Source organism: Equus przewalskii, chromosome 22 (assembly GCF_037783145.1).
Source record: "Equus przewalskii isolate Varuska chromosome 22, EquPr2, whole genome shotgun sequence".
Classification (NCBI taxonomy): Eukaryota; Metazoa; Chordata; class Mammalia; order Perissodactyla; family Equidae; genus Equus; species Equus przewalskii.
The window spans coordinates 2649967-2669826 of record NC_091852.1 but is presented as its reverse complement, the minus strand read 5'-3'; the positions used below and the strand labels follow the sequence as shown (position 1 = coordinate 2669826).

At 50.1% G+C, this 19860-nt stretch overlaps 1 protein-coding gene across 4 annotated transcripts in view; it reads left to right on the top strand.

Annotated features, from left to right (window-relative positions):
- The window catches only part of DAPK1 (death associated protein kinase 1), a 172066-nt gene that overhangs the window by 124132 nt on the left and 28074 nt on the right, over window positions 1-19860 (top strand). For all 4 annotated transcript variants that reach the window (XM_070590713.1, XM_070590711.1, XM_070590712.1 and 1 more), the window contains exons 12-19: window positions 1752-1871; window positions 2310-2408; window positions 3196-3294; window positions 4566-4664; window positions 5589-5786; window positions 7156-7353; window positions 11981-12079; window positions 18490-18567. In XM_070590713.1, coding sequence (XP_070446814.1) covers window positions 1752-1871; window positions 2310-2408; window positions 3196-3294; window positions 4566-4664; window positions 5589-5786; window positions 7156-7353; window positions 11981-12079; window positions 18490-18567 — 990 coding nt within the window. The remainder of the gene's footprint in view (window positions 1-1751; window positions 1872-2309; window positions 2409-3195; window positions 3295-4565; window positions 4665-5588; window positions 5787-7155; window positions 7354-11980; window positions 12080-18489; window positions 18568-19860) is intronic.

The following is a 19860-nucleotide window of genomic DNA, read 5'->3' as shown; positions in this document are numbered from 1 at the left end:
GAGTTCATGGTAGACCAGAAGGCTAAACCCACTTACCCACCTGCTGTGTTGACTTTGTATGGACTGCCCAAGATCCTTGGGAACCACTCCATGATTTCTCTCCCCTAATCCAAACTGAAACCTAATGTCAAGGTAACCCTTCAGGTCTGACTGGCCCATCTGAATTCACGAGACTCTCCCCTGAGTCAGGCAGCAGGGCTTTGTAACCCTGGAGGCAAGAGCTCCAGAAAAGGTGGGAGCGGTGGTCTGTGGGCCCCAGCCTGCTCCATGGCTGCAGCTGAAGGTCAGCTTCCTGAGTGGAGGCTGGGCTCCGGCACGGGGTCGCCCATCAGACACCCGCCCTGCCCTGTCTTTCCTCCCCAAAGCCAGTGGTTTCACTGAGGCTCCAGGCCCAGCCTTGTAGAGTCAAAAGAGGAGATGTTAAAAAGAGGAAAGAAGTGTGAGAGAAGCAAGTCAGGAGGAGAAGGGAGCAGAAGGTGGGGAGGCTGGGTTTGGGAACTGTTTGAAGGTGGCAGTGGGATCGGGGACAAGGTAAAAACAGTTAATCTAAGTAAAGTAATGGGAATGATTAAATATTATAAATTAAAATCATCCCGAATCATCAGATGGAGAAAATAGATGGGTCACAATGGAAAGTTTAGGGTAGGAGAGGGCCCAGGGTTGTGTGGGAGCTCCGGGTAGGAAGACCCCTCGCAGACCTCAGGTTCTCTCCCACCCCAGCATCCTGCTGGTCGTGTCCACACTTTATTGCATTTCTCCTGTCGCTTTCAGGAAAATGTCTCTTATTCATCAACTTGGATTGTGATACAAAAGCAAAACCAGTGCCGTTCTTAAACGTGTCGTCTATACAGATATCCTTAAAGCCCTCACGAAGTGTGCTTGGACTCGGGTCTGAGAGAAGAGAGAGCAGAGTTCAGAGAGCGGCTTCCTCCATTCCGCCCACAGGCGGAGACCAGGCCTCTGGAGATATACCTTTCCAGATGCGAAATTTTAGTGGCCTCTATAAGTGCAGAAATTTTGTTTGGGATTTTCTAGCTTATTCCTTGGTTTTAATGTACCATATTTTGCGAATTTCTTATTATGAGAAAACTTTGACAAAGTAGCAAAGATTTAACAAACTTGTTCAACATTCTCTGGTTATTTTCCCTTTGTAATTAGAAGTGTATCTGTTTTCTTTTTTCTGGCCTTTATTTTTATATTTCTTCCCTTTAAGGGCCAATTACTTTTTAATAATTGTGACCAACTTTCAGTGAGTTTTGCCACGTTATTCTGTACCTAGAGAAGGAAGATTTTCCAGTGATCAGAAAATGACACTTCTGTAATTGGGAAAATTACAAATTAAGACTATCTTATTCAAAGGTATCATTTCCTTGGTTTTATGGTTTTTAGAATCTGAATTATACTCACCCATCATTTCTGGGCCTACATGTTGAAAGATTCCTAAGATAAACACAAAGGGTAGTTTGTCATCAATCATTGTTCTAAATCTGAATCTTGAAAGCTGTTCGCTCTCTGGGTTATGATGCAGGTGACATGAGGCACAGGTAAATAGTACATGGTGCTAGTTTCCAACACGGCAGGGGCAAAACTAACCTCCTGCTTCCCTTCATCACCACGTGGATTTTGGCATTAAATGGCTTGCTTTGCTCTGAATGCTCCTTTTAACAAATGAGCCTGAATTTCTCTTATGTTGATGAGAGGATGGTGGCTGGCAAGCTCACTCTTTTTCCCTCTTCGCTGTGTCTCTCGAGGATGAGGAAGACTCCTTTGTGATGAAAGCCATCATCCACGCCATCAACGACGACAATGTCCCAGGCCTGCAGCACCTCCTGGGCTCATTGTCCAACTACGATGTTAACCAACCCAACAAGGTCAGATGCTGTCCTGCCAGGGGGAGTGGAGGGGTTGGTCAGGGAGACCGTGTGCCTCCAAGTTTAAAGTGGAAAGACCCCATCTGCTTCTTCCTTCTCCCTTCCTGTTGCAAACTCCATACTGTGGAAAAAGTCACTTCTGTTTAAAGCGTGGATTGAGTCAGAAATAAGGCCTTATTGCATTGAGGGCCTTTCTGCATGCACCGATTGCTCCTTTACCTGTGAAATTCTGAGTGTGCTTATCCTGCAAATGGAAATGTCACCTTTGATTGTGAATCCAGAGCGGAAGGGCGGCTGTGGTCTTCTGACCGCCCCGTTCCTGTCCCGCAGCAGTAGGTGTGTGCTGCTGAGACGGGAAGGTGTGGGGCAGCAGTGACGGCTGGGCTTTTTCTTTCCTACCAAACCTGAAAAATAGTATTTTTTTCTCTCCTTTTCCAGCATGGGACACCTCCGTTACTTATTGCTGCTGGCTGTGGGAATATTCAAATACTACAGTTGCTCATTAAAAGAGGCTCAAGAATTGATGTCCAGGATAAGGTCATAATTCTGTTTTATTGCAAATGAATTAATGTTTTAAGTATTTCCAGATGTCTCCTAATCATAGAAGTAACAGAGAAAAATAACATGTATGCCCTCCTTCATTTCTGAGTTTCCTATAAAGGAAGGTGAACTGCTCACGCAGCCTGGTCCAGTCCAACGCAGGTCGTGGACAAGGAGGCGAGCGTGTCTCCTTCTCGGCTCTGGTTGCTCGACGTCAGCGTTTCTTTGTGAAACACCCCGATTTGCTCCTTGCTGATGACACTTACTCCACAGTGTTATTAGATGTCACATTTGGAAAAGCTTTTATTATCTAATTAGCCTCATCAGAAATGTATTTGCTGGCAGGTTTACAGGGCAACAGAGTAAGGAGGACACAGTCATTTCGGTGGCTCCGCCCTCAGTGTCCACAGCACTTCCACAGAGCTGGGGGCGACTGGCTGTGGCCCTTGACAGTAGAGCGAATTCCAACCAGAGGCCAGAGGAGAGTTTTCAGAAAAGAAGAACAACTTTTTGTTTTGAAGTAATTCTAGACTTATCAAAAAAATCTGCAAAGATAGTACGGAGAGGTCCCTAGCCCCTTCACGCAGCTTCCCGCAACGTTAAGGTCTCCCTGGCCTCAGCCCCTTTGTCCCAACTGAAAAGTGAAATGGGAGTTTTCTTGCTGTTGAAAGTTGCTCCTCTGGAGCCTGCAGCCTCGTGGGAAGGGAAGTGAGTGAGTGTGAGCCATTGAGCCCTCAGATCCCTCGGCGCCCTGGGAATGTGACTCCATGTTGGTTTTCTACAGGGCGGATCCAATGCCGTCTACTGGGCCTCACGGCATGGCCACGTGGACACCTTGAAATTTCTCATTGAGAACAAATGCCCGTTGGATGTTAAAGACAAGGTAAGGCCACTTCTCTTCTTAGGGACAGGAAGGAGTAATGAAAGGATGCATTTGAGCTCTGGCGTGCTGTGTGCACCAGGACCCGAAGAACAAGGGTTCAGGACCAAAATCTTCCTGCAGAGAGTTTAATTTAGAAGTTTCTTTTTGCTGGTGGCTTGGTCTAGTATTAAAATTTGCCTTTTGCTGAAATCTGCCAGGTAGTCGCCATAACATGCAAGCAGTGAATTCCTTTCTCCATGACATCAAAACTCAGAGCTCTACTAGAAAGACAACCAGAGAGAGATCTGAGTCCTGATCCTCTTATTGACTCAACATATGCTTCTAAGCACAACTCTTGACCATTGTCTTCATCTTTGAAGTGGCTGACAATGCCGACACTAGAAAGATTAATGAGACAATGCACTGAAAGTAAGGCTTTTTGGGCAAAGATGTTATAAAAATTATGGATTTAGCAAGATACCTTACTTTCATATATACGTGTTTCATGCAGTCTACACAACAGTCCTGTGAGCTGTCAATGCTGGAAGCTGCGCCTAGGATTCCTACTTTTCATCCATTCTGTAGTCTACTGTACTACAACCCTTCTCTGCTTCTCATGCTTGTGGACTAATTTGTCATGTTCAGTCAGGGCTGCCACATACAGTTGTATGGATTGTGCACTGCACCATATCTAAGAATGACATTCGCAACAAAGACACATATGTATTATGGCAGTTTTCTATCAGTTGGCAATAAAGTATCTTGTTTATTTTTTTAAATCAGTTTATTCTGATGACTTTTTGGCAGATATAAGTAAAATGCCTTAAGGAAGTTGCAGCTATTACTAATTCACAGCAAGTTATTGCATGGGCTGATAGTGATGGTTTTAAGTATCTCTGAGAACATAAGAAACAAGATTCTACACGTAGACAGTGAAATCAGAAACTTGTTAATAAATAACTGCTATGTGATGCACTTCGTATTAAGAGGGAATTTTGTGTTTTTAAAAAAAATCACAGTGAAAAGCATCATTTTGTAAAGAAGATTGAGAGCAGCCGTCACAGAGAAAGGAAAGCATTCTTCTCGTTTGGGGAGCTTTATGACAAACAGCATGGGCCAGCGGTGTGGGTTTAACACTAGCTGTATGATGGTCACTCGCCCCCAGGTGCCTGACCCATCACCAAAGGGCCTCTGGCCCCGGGGGGCGGGCACCCCAAAGGGGAGGACGTGGAGCCAGGCGTGCCTGGCCTCTGGTCCTGGGCGCGCTGACCCTCTGGCTGTTTCTTTTGCAGTCTGGAGAGACGGCCCTTCACGTGGCAGCTCGCTATGGCCACGCCGACGTGGTTCAGTTACTGTGCAGCTTCGGCTCTAACCCCGATTTCCAGGACAAGGTGGGTCCTGGTAGCCGATGTGCTCCCCTCCTTCTGCTCTGCACGGACGTGCAGGCAGCCAAGTGATACAGCCTGGTCCTTTGGAGTTTTATCCAAGTTTCTGCTTAGATTGCGGTGGGCAGGGACTCAAACAGAAGCACTCTCTAACCTTCATTCATTCACTCAGTCCTCTGGACAACCCTACGAGGTGAGTCACGGTTACTGTCATTCTGCTGATGAGGAAACTGAGGCAGAGAAAGGTTCAGTAACTTGTCCAAGCTCACACAGCTCGTAAGTGGTGGAGCCAGGGGCAGACCCACACAGTCTGGTTCCAGAGTCCATGTTCGTGACCGCTGCACTCTAACGGCCTCTCGCAGACAGATGTGTGCATCTGATGGTGTCGCTCACTGAGCACTAGGCCTTCCAGTCCCACAGGCCTCGTGGCCGGCCCATTCCTCGACCTGGTAAAGCGTGGTTGTCTCGGTTGCTCCCTGGCCACAGCAACAGTACGTTATGTGGCTCATCTTACGTCGTGTGCGTGGCGGAAGCGTGAGGCCTCGAGGTTGTCGAAGGGATTCTCGTGCAGGGCCGTGCTCTCCTGCTGTCAGCAGTCTCAGGTGAGGCAAACGAAGGCCCTTTACAGATGGTGCTGTCAGCCGCCCAGGCGGGGGCTCTCCTTCAGAAGAGCTGAGCCCGTGGCCCTGCGGGCCCCCTAAAGTCGGTTGTCAGTAAAGTGCTGAGAAAGCCAAATTCGTCCAACTCAAGGCGTTGAGGAAAGCGAACTAGTGCAGGAGAGACCTCAGACCCGTGTCCGTTTTTGCCCCAATAGCCATGAGCTCTTTCTGCCACCTTGACTTTGCTGCCGAATTCAGCTGGAGCCTCACCGGGCCTCTGCTTTCTTTCAAATTATCACCTTCTCCTGTCTGCGCTTGTCTCCCTGCCCAGGAGGAAGAAAGCCCCCTGCACTGTGCGGCCTGGCATGGCTACCACTCTGTGGCCAGAGCCCTTTGCGAGGCTGGCTGCAATGTGAATGTTAAGAACCGAGAAGGAGAGACGCCCCTCCTGACGGCCTCCGCCAGGGGCTACCACGACATCGTGGAGTGTCTGGCCGAGCACGGAGCCGACCTGAATGCCTCTGACAAGGTGCTGTGGTGAATGGGTCACACTCGCCGAGCAGTGACCTGGGGGCTGGAGGGACCGCAAGACTCCTCAGTCATTCCCTAAAAACCAAACTGGAATGCAGCAAAGATCCTGTGAACTTTTCTAGATTCTGTAAGAATTGATATTCGTTTGTGGCACATAACAGAATTTAGGAATTGGCTGGATGACTCTGGTCTCTTTTATTTTTAGCCTTTTTATCTTTGGAGCAGGTGCAGTGTTGGTCACGGGGCCAAGGCCGTCCTCATTTAGGACGAAAACTGGCAAGGCACTCTTAATTTGTAGATAAACAAAGAAATAGGTGGTTTATTTACTTCCACACCTGCTATTTTGTAGAAAGACAATAAACCACTCTTATTTGTCTGGCAGTCTCGATTCTAGAACAGGTGTTCCTTTTTTAATTAAGCAAATTCAGAATAATCTGTTTTTATTGTGAACTTGTACTTAAAATGAGGCTGGGATGTTGCTATACACAGTTAGATTTGACACCAGTTAATTTAGTAACTGCCAGTTGTGGAGTATTTTCTTGGTACAGAAAAGTGGCTCCCAGCTGGGGGCGCCCTTGCCCCCGGGGGACATTTGGTAATAGCTGGAGACATTTTTTGGTCGGCGTGCCAGGAGTGGGCGTTACTACTGGCATCTCGTGGATGAAGACCAGTGGAGCTGCTTGCATACTGCACACTGCAGCTGGGACGACAGGCCCGAAATGGCAGTCGTGCCGAGGCTGAGAAAGCCCAGAGCAGAGAAATTGTAGAAATGTCTCCAAACTCTCCTGGAACGCAGCACCTCTGTTCACCAGGGATAGAATGTTCTAGAACGGCTAGAAGGCACGCCCAGGCTGGTCTTCAGTGGGTGCAGAGGTTCAGCGTACATATGTACCTCTCATAGAGGTGACAGCCCTTGAGCAAATGGCTTCACCTCACTTTCTCAGTTTCTTCTGGTGTAGATTAAAATAATAGGCTTTCTACTTAGGAAGTTGATAAAGATTGCTAAGCGAATGTTTTTAAAAGTATTTTTCAAATACTTGATAAAACAGGTCATTGGAGTACCAACAATTACTTCAATCCTATAAATTCAGAGACCAAAAGAAAGAGTAGTCTTTCTATCTGATTGTCCTGGCCACACCTAGAATAATCAAGCTGGTGGCCAGCTTAGCCTCTAATTATTCAGAGTGGGATGTAGGAAGCCTCTCCCACGCCCCCCAGGAGTAAAGTTGGTGGTTTTTAATCCTCCTTCAGGCTTTGCAATAGTGATCGCGTTGCCAATTAAACCTGGCCCGATGGCGGCTAGAAAGGCGAGTGGCCAGGCCCGTGTGCCTGAGCGCGAGTGCTCATGGCCCCTGTGTGTGTTGCAGGATGGACACATTGCTCTTCATCTTGCTGTAAGACGCTGTCAGACGGAGGTCATCCAGACACTCATCAGCCAGGGATGTTCTGTGGATTTCCAAGACAGGCATGGCAACACCCCTCTCCACGTGGCCTGCAAAGATGGCAACGTGCCTATTGTGGTGGCCCTCTGTGAGGCAAACTGCAATCTGGACATCGCAAACAAGGTACAGCCGGAGAGGGGACCCCTGCAGGGTCCGGCAGCGTCTGTCCGTCAACCCACTTCTGGGTTTTAGCCAAGGTTCTCTTTGCATCTCTTCATTGTTCCAAGTCGGTACTGCTCATATGGACCTGTTCTTTTTTATAGGGTGCTCCTTTTAAGTCATATTTTACATAATACTTTTGAATAATTTCCTAGAATAACAGATAATTAACCAGCACTCCTGCCTAGCCTGTCTCACCACTTCTGGCCATCCAGAGAGAGAGAAAAAGAAGGTATCCGGGTCCTCCTGGAAGGAGTCAGAGCACGTGGTGCAGTTGGGGCATCTCTCTGAGCACCAGGCCTTCAGGAGAACACCTAACGGGCTGTGATGTCACTGGGATTCCTGGGGCCAGATTTCTCTCCTTAGCTTCCCACATGAGAGTTTTATGGCCAAAAGTTCATAACATCTTTTTTAGCTAAATAAATTTGGTGAGACAAGGGGATGCTATAATTTGGTGAATAATAAAGAAATGAAAAGAAATAATTACATGCTCCTAGGTTGATTAAAAATAAAAATCCCATTATGTTGACTTCTAGAACACCTTCCCTTCCCCCTGAATAATGTGGATTTTCATTACCATATAAGGTTAGCTAGTCATGTGGTTTCAGCCCTGTAGCTGCATAAAAGGCAAGCACTGTTCTGTTATGATTGTGTTTAAAACAAAGTCCAAGTAGAATTAACTCTTAATTGCGGGAAATGTGTGTTTATAAGTGGCAGACATGATGACAGCAGAATTTTGTTAGGATTTGTTTAAGATAAAAGAATTAATATCTGAAGCAGCTGAAAAATTCTACTTCTAAAAAAATTATTCTTCTTACATATTATGTGATTAATTCTAATGGAAATTGAAATGGGTAATCTTCACGTTCTGGAAATATGAAAAGGCAGTACCCTAGGTCTTAGCCGTTAGCTGCTGCTTGCTTTCTTAGTTTATCCCATTCTAATCTTGCCAAGTGAATTACGTAAGTGGCTTAAGGGGAGAGCCAAATGTGATATTAAGCAGCATCAAGACCTTGGCTTTCCTTCCAGGAATCTAAGTGAATACAAAGCGGCTTCAAGGAACATCGTGGTCCTCATTTGAATACCTTCAGACTTGGCCATTGTGCGCACAGCTGGCCTACTGTGTGCGCAGCATCTGGGATTAGCTGTCTCCTGCGTCTCGTGCTGCTTTGCACTGAGCTAAAGAAGGGAACAGGTGTTCACCTCACGCCTAAATGCAAAGGGTGCACTTGTTAAATGTGCTCTTTAAAATAGCCACAAGATAATCCTTGATCTCGTGTTTAAAAACAACTGGCTTATTAATGGGAAAGCTCTGCCTCCGATACTGCGGATGGCCGTGGGAGTTCACACGTGCCGACACAGATTGGGTTTTGACCACCTGAAGCCCCGCAGCACACATGGAGGCATCCAGTGGATGAGTCTGTCAGTGAGTTAAGCTCAGCTGACGCGAAACGCATTAGTGCCACAATTTCAGCCTATTGCATCAGCAGCCAAGTTGAGGCCAGTGTTGAGAGTCCCCCGGAGCAGCGGGCCCCCAGCTCGCCTCCAGTGCACAGAGCTCAGCACACCGCACCCTCGCAGGCTGCATGCCTTCTTCAGAGGGCTCAGTGTCAGTTTTGTTGTTCTGTTCCTTTCTCTGTTTTTTTATTTTAGGAAAGATGAGGAGGCCTTTAGAGGAGCTTAAAAGATGTGCAGAAAAATAAGAGGAAGACATCATTTCCCCAGAAAGCACAGCTTTATGGACCCACCCTAGTAACTGGCTGTCAGCGTGGATGTGGCACAGTGACAGCCCACGTCCCACAGGCAGACTGTCACTCTTTTCCCGTGGTGTGTCCTGCCTCTTCCTTACCTGGATTAAGTTCCCCCAGCGATAAATATGTCCATTCAGATCCTACCCGTCATCATTATGTGACAGAACTTGTCACTCTCCTTGACACTCATTGCAGTGAAACAGACATTTCTCAGTCTTCATTCTTCTCATAGGAAAATCAGGAGAGTGGCTATTTAACTCTCCTGATGCGTTAGAGAATGCACGGGAGGGGAGGAAATAGAGGGCGCAGACACATGGCCTTAACCCTTTGTGTACACACATACTCAGAGATGCATACACATGCACACACACATCCAGGAACCTAAGAGAGAATTCCGTGGCCGTCTGCGTTTCCTGATGCCCTTCTCTGATGGGACTGTGCCATGCATGGGGAGAGGGGAGCTTGTGGATAGCAGAGTCAATGGTTCTTGCCCTCAGGCTGCTTCTAGACAGACACACAGACATCCCAATATATAAAACCATCTCATGCTGTGGTCACTGCATAGCAGAGGCATGGGTCCTAAGGAAACACAGACACTTGGACATTAGAGAAACCCGGGAAGGCTTTGCTGAGGCGATCATTTACAGTGGTACATGTGGACTCTGACAGATAAAGAAGAGGGGAAAGCCTGTTTCAGACGAGGGAGGTGGACGTGTGTGTTTGGGGGCTGTTGACTGTCTGTAGCTGGCACGTGGGTAGGTGTTTAGGGAGGGAGAGACTGGGGCAAGAGAGGAAATACCCCTGGAGAGGAACGTTGGGTCCAGATGGTAAAAGACCTTCAATCTAATGCTCAGGAGTTTGGGGTTTGTTCCATCAAAAATGGGGGCTTCCATTGCACTGTGGCCCAGTGGTTAAAGTTCCACGCACTCCGCATTGGTGGCCTAGGTTCATGGGTTCAGATCCCAGGCGCAGACCTCCTCCCCTCACTAGCCATGCTGTGGTGGCATCCCACACACAAAACGGAGGAAGACTGGCACAGGTGTTAGCTCAGGGCTGGTCTTCTTCAAGCAAAAAAAGAGAAGGATTGGCGATGGATGTTAGCTCAGGGCAAATCTTCCTCAGCAAAAAAAAGGAGGGGAGGGGCCCTTCAAAAGTGTAAACTTCCTAGTCCCCTTTCTTCAGCACTCTGCTCCTCATGGTCCTCTTCCCTCCTATGAAACTATACATCCTAAGCTAAGGTTATCTTCCTTACACATGGACCCAAACATTTCATCCAAATCTTCCAGAACTTCTCTTTTCCTTCTCACTTTAACTGGACAGTATTTGAAAGCTTAATATCTACTTTCCAAATCACTCTAGAAGATAAGAGTAAACAAAACATAAATATGGACACACATTGCAGCATTATTCATAATAGCAAAGAATTGGAACCACCTTAAGTATCCATCCTCAGCAGGCTGGCTGAATGAATTATGGTACATCCGTATGTTGAATGTCATCCAGGTATCTGAAAGAAGGTGATGGATGTAGTTACAGACATGGAAAGGTATTTGTGCTCTATTGTTGGGTGAATGAAGCAAGTGACAGAACAGAATGTGGAGTATGATCATTTCTTGGCTTTTCAAATTATTTATCTCCTTTTATGGACTCATAGATAAAAGCTTGGAGCACAGGCACCAGAGGGTTAAGTAGGGCTAGTTCTGAGCAGGGGAACTTGTCGGGAGGGGTGGAGGATGGGAGGAGAACTTCCATTCTCTACCAGATGTCTGTCTATGTAGCTTGGATGTTCTAAATGAGCATGTGTTAACTTCATAACAAAAACCTGTATTTGCAAATAGACAGCATAAAGGAAAGATGCCCAGACTTTCTCAGTTCACAGTGTCCATGGTGTCTCAGTAATTTTTTTTACAGTTTCCCTAGGGCAAAAGAAATACCTAACAGTTTTGTTTATTAAGTAGCTTGGCCCAAACAACTTAGTAAGTATTTATGTCCTCACAACTTAGTAGCTATTGGAATAGATGATCCACATAAATCAAAAGAAAACTAATATTTTTATTTCATTCTTACATAACCACAATTGCATACTAATGAGATGTGTGCTTGTTGGGCACCTCACAGCTCCTCAAACTTTGGACTCAGATTAGACACAACCCCGCTTATTTCCCATTCACACTGATTTTCTGAAGATCCTTCTTTTTACGGCAACAACCAGACCCTGGCTGGGTGGATATGCTGCCGCTGGAGGAAGGCAGTGCAATCTGACATAAGACAGAACTGCCTGGAGCTAGTGGTTCACCTGGCGTCTGAACCTGCTGGTTCCGTCAGAAGTTCAGAATATTCCCCAGCACGCCGTGCCTTCCCTGCCTGCCCGAAGTGCCTGGCACAGTTTGGGAACCACAGGCATGAAAAATGGTGGGCATGGCCTTGGAATTTCACCTCGTTAGAGCGACTTCCATGGCTGTCCCTCCGTTCCCCTTCCCTTGCTGTGTCTGAATTTGAACTGTCGTGCAGATCTTTCTGGAAGCTTGGGCCTGGGGCCCTGACTCAAGTCTCCTTTCCACCAGTGCAGCAGGAGACCTGATTTAGTTATCTTACGATGGCCTCCCACTCTTTCATCCTTTGAAGTTTTATTGTGAAGTTACTCTTTTAACTGAAAAATACTTGAAAACACTCTGCTTGGCTTGCCTCCGTCAGGAGACAGCAGGTTTCCCGAGAAGGGAGACCGCACCTCGCGTTTCCCTCTGGCAGATCCTAGACCCCTCACACAGTGCTTAGACGCCACAGATGTCATCCTCGCAGCAATCGCGAAGGACCCTCTCGGGTCTTTTTGTCTCTTCCAGTATGGACGAACGCCTCTGCACCTGGCCGCCAACAATGGGATTCTGGACGTGGTCCGCTACCTGTGTCTGACGGGCGCCAACGTGGAGGCGCTGACCTCGGTGAGCAACCTGCTGGCGGGAGAAAGCCACTCAGACGCCTCCGGCCTCAAGGGCGGAGGGACGGGGTTGCCTGGCCACTGCGCGAAGCCGGCCGGCTGCGCGGTGCTTGGGCATCTGCACTGCGGCCCCGCACACGCAGCCGCACCCCGGGCCACCTCTCAGGAGTGCGCCGTCCCCATCTCACTCGGCCACGCTGCCAGGAAGACCTGTGGTTTCCCGCTGGCTTTTGATGCACGCTGTCTGTGCCTGGCTTAGGGCACGCGTGCGCTTTCCGCCCCTGCATGCTGCCCTCGGCAGCGGGGCGCGGGGGCACGGGGCGGGTGGGACGGTGGCCGCCAGCGCTGGGCCAAGAGCTGCTGTCTCGTTTAAAACGTCTGGCCGCGTTCTTAGGCATGCAGTGTATCTTTAAGTGAGATTTCTTCAGTTCCCCTCGCTTCCCACTCCCCGCTGCAGACCTGGTACCTCCCTGTAGGAGCGGTCCTCTGAGTCACATTTCACGAGCTACCACGCAGGGAGGACACGTCAGCTGTGCAGATGAGGTGGCCGTTTTACTGCGGTGGTGACTGGTTTCGGGCCCACGGGGTTGAGTCTCCGCGCTCTCCGGGGACGTTGCTGCAACTCACTAGGGCTTTGCTGACATAAAGCGCTTCTCTGAGGACATTCATTGGAGTTTTAAAATACGGCGGCAAACTTTAGGCAAATCGGCACTCTGAGGCTGGTGGGAGAGCCTCGTTTCTTGGAGAGTCAGAGGGGTCGGCAATCTGCGGTCCGAGGGCCAGACCCAGCCTGCTGCCTGATTGTGTCAGCAGTTTTATCGGGCGGTAGCCATGCCCATGTTTACTTATTGGCTGGCGGCTTTCATGCTGCAGGGGCACAGCTGAGCACTTGCAACAGAGCCCCAAATATCTACTGTCTGCTCCTTTGCAGAAAGTGTTTGCTGACGCCTGGTCTAGGACACGGCCTCCGACTGCACTGATGTCACCTTGATGGCCTTCTCTCCCCACGGATAGTAGGTCTCTTCTCTGCGGTGTCCCCAGTGGGGCTTTTCGGCAGACCCAGTGATTACCAGTCCCAAGTGGGGCTTTTCAGCAGACCCACTGATTACCAGTTCTCATGGGACTGTCCCTTCTTAGGGCACCTCCTCGCCCATCACAGACCCATACTCGGCCATGCATGGACCTCCAGGACTGATGAGTTATTACCAAAACCTGCCCAACCCTGTCTTGGTACACGGTTTAGTTACTCCACGATAGAGCATTTGTATGCATTTTTATGAGGAAAAGTATTTTTTTGTCACAGATACTGCCTTGAAAAAAATAAACTGTTGAGGATGGCTTTGAAGATGCCAACAACTGGCTTCTGCCAAACCTGGCAGTCAGGTTGGAGCCCTTAAAATGTGTGGCCTCTGGCCTCAGCGGGGTCCTTGGGGCCACCCCAGGACTGTGAGCCCCCCGTCATCTCCCTTTGTCCTTCCCCACGACAGCCATTTTCTTGCTTCCTGCCGTGGCTCCCCATTGGCAGGCCCTGGGTGTGCCTCCTTGCTCTCTCCCTTCCCAGCTCATTGCAGACGCTCCTCCTCTGTAGTAACTGCCCCTCCCTGGTACCTGCGAGTCCACCTCACGGAGCCTCACTCGTTTCTTCACTCGTTCATTCCTTCTACAGATACTGAGCACGGGCTGTGCACCAGGCACTGCTCAGACCAGGGAACACGAGGGGCCAAGACAGGTGGCGCCCCTCCCTCAGCAAACTCCTAGGCTGACGGGAGAGAGGGGGAACCATCAGTCAGGGCAGTAAACACAGTCACAGAGCGAGAGTTCGCTGCCAGGCCCCGAATGGGGAGTGGCAGTGCCCAGTGTGAAGGCCGAGCCGGTGGCCGCGGGCCCTGGCGGGGTGCAGGGACAGCGGACTGTGGCGGGTGGCAGGCCGGCCCAGGAGGAGCAGCGGGTGGCCTGGGCCTGGCCGCCCGAGGGCACGAGGACGCTGCGGTCTCGGAGCTGCCCCCTGCGCTCTGGGCCGAGGCCACATCCAATAGAAAGGTGGTGCATGCTGCGTGTGTCATTCCAAGTTTTCTAGAAGCCACATCCAAAACTGAAAAAAACTGAGGATATTAATTTCAGTAATAGATTTTATTTAGCACAAAATATGTACAATTTTCTCATTTCAACCTGTGATCAGTATTGTGCAATTATTGCGACACTTCCCATTCTTTGTGCTAAGTCTTTGAAATCCCCTGTGTTTTACACCCACAACATGTCACCTCGGCCACACCTCGAGTGCTGAGTAGCCACGAGGCGAGGTGCTGCCCCTCACTGGGCACCGCGCCAGCCTCTGCCTTTCCCCCTGAGCTGGCGCCCCGGCCAAGCCTGGCGCTTCTTCCAGGCCTCCCGGAGCCCTGGGCCCTGCAGCGCCCCAGCTGAGGCCCTCCCAGCCCTTCCCAGCCAGGACAACCTGCCAGCCATGGGCGTCCATCTCCCCTTGCCCTTGCCTGCGGCCTGGCCACCTCACCTCCACAGCCTGTCCTCCGCTCCACGTGCCTCTCGGCAGAGTCCCAGGCTCCTCCTGGTAGCTCTCTCCTTCAAAACTGTTTTATTATAAAGTAAAACAGATTTTTTTCAAAAAGCACAGGAACAGAAGTAAAGCTTGGTGAATTATTTCAAGACAAACACCTTTGTAGCCCCACTGAGGTCAAGAACTAGAACTTTCCAGGCTGCCCCGGAAGCCACTAGGCTGGTTCCAGGTAGCCCTCTCCCTGCAGTGTGACCCTGCTCTGACGTTGGCAGTGGCCACTTCCTTGCCTTTCTCTACTGTCTTCCTCCCTGGACTTGACCCTTTGTCGGCACTCTCTGCCTGCCTCCTCCCGTCCTCCCGCTCTGCCACCTCCTCGGGCTCCAGGTCTTCTTGCCCTGCTCCTGCGTGCCTGCACGCTGCCTTCCTGCCGTCCGCTCCCTGCTGCTCTCTCCAGCTTCCGGGGCTGCAGCTGCACCTGGACTCAGGCCCATGTCTGGGTCCCTGGTCCCTGCTTGCCCCCGAACGCCACCCTGGGACACAGCCTGGTGGACACCACCTTTGGGAGGCCCCAGCCTGCACACACGGTGTCCTCCTCCTCCAGGTCTGCTCTTCTCTCTCGCTGTCTGACCTTTGCACAGGGCTTCAGCCTGGGTCTGGCTGCCCAGTCCAGAAACGGGGAAGCTCCCCTCCCCTGCATCATACTGGTGTCCACATTCTAGATTCTTCTTGAACTCCCAGTGCTCCATCCGCCTGCCTCCACCTGGCTAAGGACTTCACTGGGTGCATCCCCAGGACCAGCTCAGCCTCAGAACGGGTCCCTTGACTGTAGCCTCGTGGCCTCCTGGCAGTTCCACCCCAGCACCACATTTATTGTTCTGGAGGAGCCCACCTACAGTGCACTCCGATTTCAGATCATTCTGGAGCTCTGTGGCCTGCAGGATGTGACTGCATGACCTGGCCCCGCCCACTGCCAGCCTCACCCTTTACTGTGCGCTCCCTTAGCTACACCCAACCCAGCAGGGCTATTCGCAGGTCCTCGGTGCCCCTCGTTCATTGGCCCTTATCATCTGGCACGTGCTGTGCTCTCCCTTGGGAACCTCCTCAGTTCCCACCCCTTCCATCCCTGCACACACTCCCTGTGCACGTGTGCACATGTACACACCCCTCTGCCTTCACAGTGAGAGACTTGTAATGCCTAAGAGCAGGCACCAGGCACACAGCAGCAGGTGACATTAGTGGCAGGAAGATTCTGGGACGCTAACTCCTCATCTTTCCTTACTCAACTGGAGCCCCAGGAAGTCCCCCCCTCCCAGCCCCCTTCAGCAGGTACGATTTGCCCACTTCCTTGCTCTGTTGGAATCCACTGCTGATTTTCCCACAAGGCTGTGAGCTCTTGGCCATGATCTCCTTTAATTTGTCATAGTCTCCTCACTGGTCCACAGTCTTTTCCTCACACAGCAGCCTGTAGGACCCTGTTCAAACAAAAGTCAGATCATGTCCCTCCTCTGCTCAGACCCTCCATCAGGGTAAAAGTCCTTAGGGTGGGGGCTCCCCTAAAGATCTGGCCTTCTCATTACCTCACTGACCCCATCTCTTGCTTCCCCTGCACCAGTTACATGAGCTTCTGTGATATTTTTCAAACATGAGAGTCATCCTGCTGCCTCAGGGCCTTTGCACTTACTGTTCTTTGCAGAACTTCCTCTAGGTATGCAAATGGCTTACTCTCTCACTTTCTTTAGGTTTTGGCTCAGATATCACCTTCTCAGGCCTTCCCGGACTGCTGTTTGTAACAAGGAGGGCAGTAAGTGTCAGCATTGCTCATGGGCCAGGCGCAGTGACTGAGCAAGGCCACAATGGAAAGGCCCAGTTGCTGCTACTTCTCTCTTGGACAGAAAGCCAGGGAGTTTGGGGAGATTCTCAGCTCTTTATTGAAAGCCCCTGCTGCTTGCTTTTTCTGTGTCCAGCACTTGGCTGGCTCCTTCCATTTGGTTTTCTGTACTCTGCTCAAGAAGCTGTGTGGTGAGGGGCTTGTCTCCCACCTTGCAGATGAAGAAACCCGGGCTGCGGAGGCCAAGTGACTACCTGTAGAACTGGTGCGGGGCAGAGTCAGACTTAACCTGGGTCCCTGAACCCCAAACTTCAGGCTTGCCACCACTCGGGCAGGCGCTTCCTTTGGAAGCCTGAAGAGTGTCCTTTAGACATGCAACATGTCTGCAAATTGTAGAGTGCGGCGCCAATGTAAGGACTGTTGACGGTGGTTCTCCTGTCCCTCAAGAGGCCTTGTGGCGGTGAGCGGCCTCTGCCACTGTGCCTCCTCTGCCTGTGCGACGTGCAGGTCGGGATCTCCGAGGGAAGGAACTGAGACGGCCAGACATGCCAGAGACAGAAAGTGTTGGTGGAGGTTGCAGGTCCATCCAGCGAGGACAGTGCTTCCCCTCTTTGCTGCATAACAGTGTCTCCCAGGAGTGCTCAGAACCCCGAGGCCCAGGTGGCACCCCAGCCTGGTGAGGGCGGAGTGTCCAGAAGGGAGCTAGGCAGCAGCAGCTCTGGGAGGCCCCGGGGTTCCAGTGTGCGGTGGCTTGAGAACTGCGCCACTGGGGCCATTCCTACCACATCAGGAAGGGATCTGGCAGTTGGGCAGGAACCACTGACGCGATCCCTGATTCCCCCTAGCTGAGCTCGGACCAGCCCCTGAGGCCGTGGTTCTCAGCGGGGGCGAGTTCACCCCCAGGGAACACTTGGCAGTGTCTGGGGACTCTCTGGGTTGTCACAGCTGGGGGAGTGCTACTGCATCTAGTGGCAGAGGACAGGGATGCTGCTCAGCATCCTGGAGTGCACAGGACGCCCCCACAAAGAGGATTATCCCGTCCAAAATGCCCAGCTGCTCTCCTGGGCCTGGCCGTGGCTCGGGCTGTGGCTTGAGTTGAGGAATTGGAAGGTGTGCTGTGCAGCAGGTTGCGGGCATCCCTAAGCTCCCACGGGACGGAACTAAACTGTTAGTGAGAAACACTGAGAGATGGGCCGGAATGGTTCTTGTTCTTCTTATTTAAAGAATATCGCCTTTATTTATGTGGAAACTCCTTCCCATATTTCTACTTTTAAATTTGTAATGATTTCTAAGATTGCAGCAGAATAGCCCCTAAGCCTCCGTTTCCTCCTCACAGCCTGTGAACAGGCAGAGTTCCGGCCACCCAGGAGTGACCGAGGTTACTGCACACCGAGCGCTGACAGCTGGGTCAGGCTCGCGGTGTTAGAGGCGCTCGGCCGGGTCAGCCAGGGTCGTGCGTATTCACGGCTTAGAGACAGACGTGAATTCGTTCATTATGAAACGGCACCCTATGAACATTCCCTAATTAAAAAGCAAACACTGAAGTGCTGTGGACCCTTATTTCCTCCTTTTATGTTCACTGAAAATCTGTAGGTCAAAGTGGTCTGTACAGCTCAGGCTTTTCCTCAAAATGCACGGCACTTACTGATGATGGACATCCATGCGTGCTGACCTTGGTGCTTGGGTGGCTTTTAAGATGCTAGCTTGCACCGACTAGACTTTGGCATCTAATGACCATCTTTGTTTTCTGCCTGATTGGACAGAGGCTCAGGACAGAGTCCTCTGCCCACTAACGAGGGGCCGAGTCTGATCAACGCCTGTGGGCCTGAGACATCTCACGGTGCCTCGCGGGACCCCAGGTCACGCTGGGTTCCTGCTTCTTCCCCTGCTGTCCTGGACAGTCAGACAAAGTAGAGGTTCCCCAGACAGTGAGAGTGCAGGGTGTGCTCTTTCTGTCCAGCTCATTTTCTTCCGACACCTGTTAGGCTTGCTTCTGCCTCAGATGACGGAACTGGTGTATGGAACACACAGCTCTCTGTTGGGAAGAAAAGAACTAATTATTTTTCTCCAACAGGATGGAAAGACAGCGGAAGATCTTGCCAAATCGGAACAGCACGAACATGTAGCAGGTCTCCTTGCAAGACTCCGAAAGGTGAGAAATTTTGTTTATTGGTCTGAAAGGCTCTGTTTTTATGTGAAAAATTCTGTCTTTTCCCTTGTAAACATGAGAAATAAAGTGAGGCTCTGGGCGCACAGCGGGTCTGAGAAGGCGTCTGTCCCCGCCCTGTGATTTGCATACAATTTGCATAAATGCACCTGCCCTGCTCCTGTTTCTTGTCTTTGGACTGGAAAGTCTTTGGCCGCTTGGCAGTCGCTGTGCCTGCTTTCCGACCTCCCGCCCTCTCGGTGACGACTGCCCCCTGGAAAGGAGAGAGGAAGTGAGACGCCTGCTCTCTGCTCCCGGCCTTCTCAAGGCTGGCGCGCCCACGCACCACGTGCGCTCCGGTTTATCCCACCTCGTTGCTCTGAGGTTTAGCGAAACATCACAGAAATAAGTAACTGCAGCTGTGCCTTCCAGCCCCCGTCACAGCAGTGGGTGTGGAGAGACTTCAAAACAGTCCAATTCTCTAAGCCGGGAACTCTATGTATCTGAGCCTCTATCCAAAAGAATCGTGGGGGGAGGGGCCGGCCCCGTGGCCGAGCCGTTACGTTGGGGCTGCGCTTGGGACCCAGGGTTTGGATCCTGGGCGGGGACATGGCGCTACTCATCAGGCCACGCTGAGGCGGTGTCCCACATGCCACAACTAGAAGGACCACAACTAAAATATACAACTATATACGGTGGGGGGAGCGGCGTTGGGGAGAAATAGCAGAAAAAAGAAAAGATTGGCAACAGTTGTTAGCTCAGGTGCCAATCTTTAAAAAAAAAATTGTAGGGAGAAAAGGTTTTATGAACAAAGATGTTCATTGCAGTGTTATTTATAATACAATAATGAAAATTGGAAACATCAGATATCCAACAGTAATGTCCAGAAGATTGTCGTACCGCCATAGAATACAATGGGTTTTGGCCATTAAATTATTTTTGAAGAGGTTTTAGTAACAGGAGTTTAATGCTTAAGATGTTCCGGGGCATCAAAGCACAAGACAAATTATGTGCACGTTATAATCCGTAGTATATCTTTTAAAAATGCACAGAAAGAAAATGTTAACAGTGGTATCTTTGAATTTCGCTATTGTAATGAACATTTTCTTCTTTAAACTTTATTGTTCTTTCAAATTTCTTATAATAATCATGTAATAATTTTTCAAAAAAACTTAGAGAAATTAAAAACTAATTCAGTCGATTTAAGTGCTCATGGAAAAGGTATTGTCCAAAATAAGCTCAGCGTATCCCACAAAGGTCCTGCCATATACACTGACAAGTGCCTAGGCACGGGTGGGA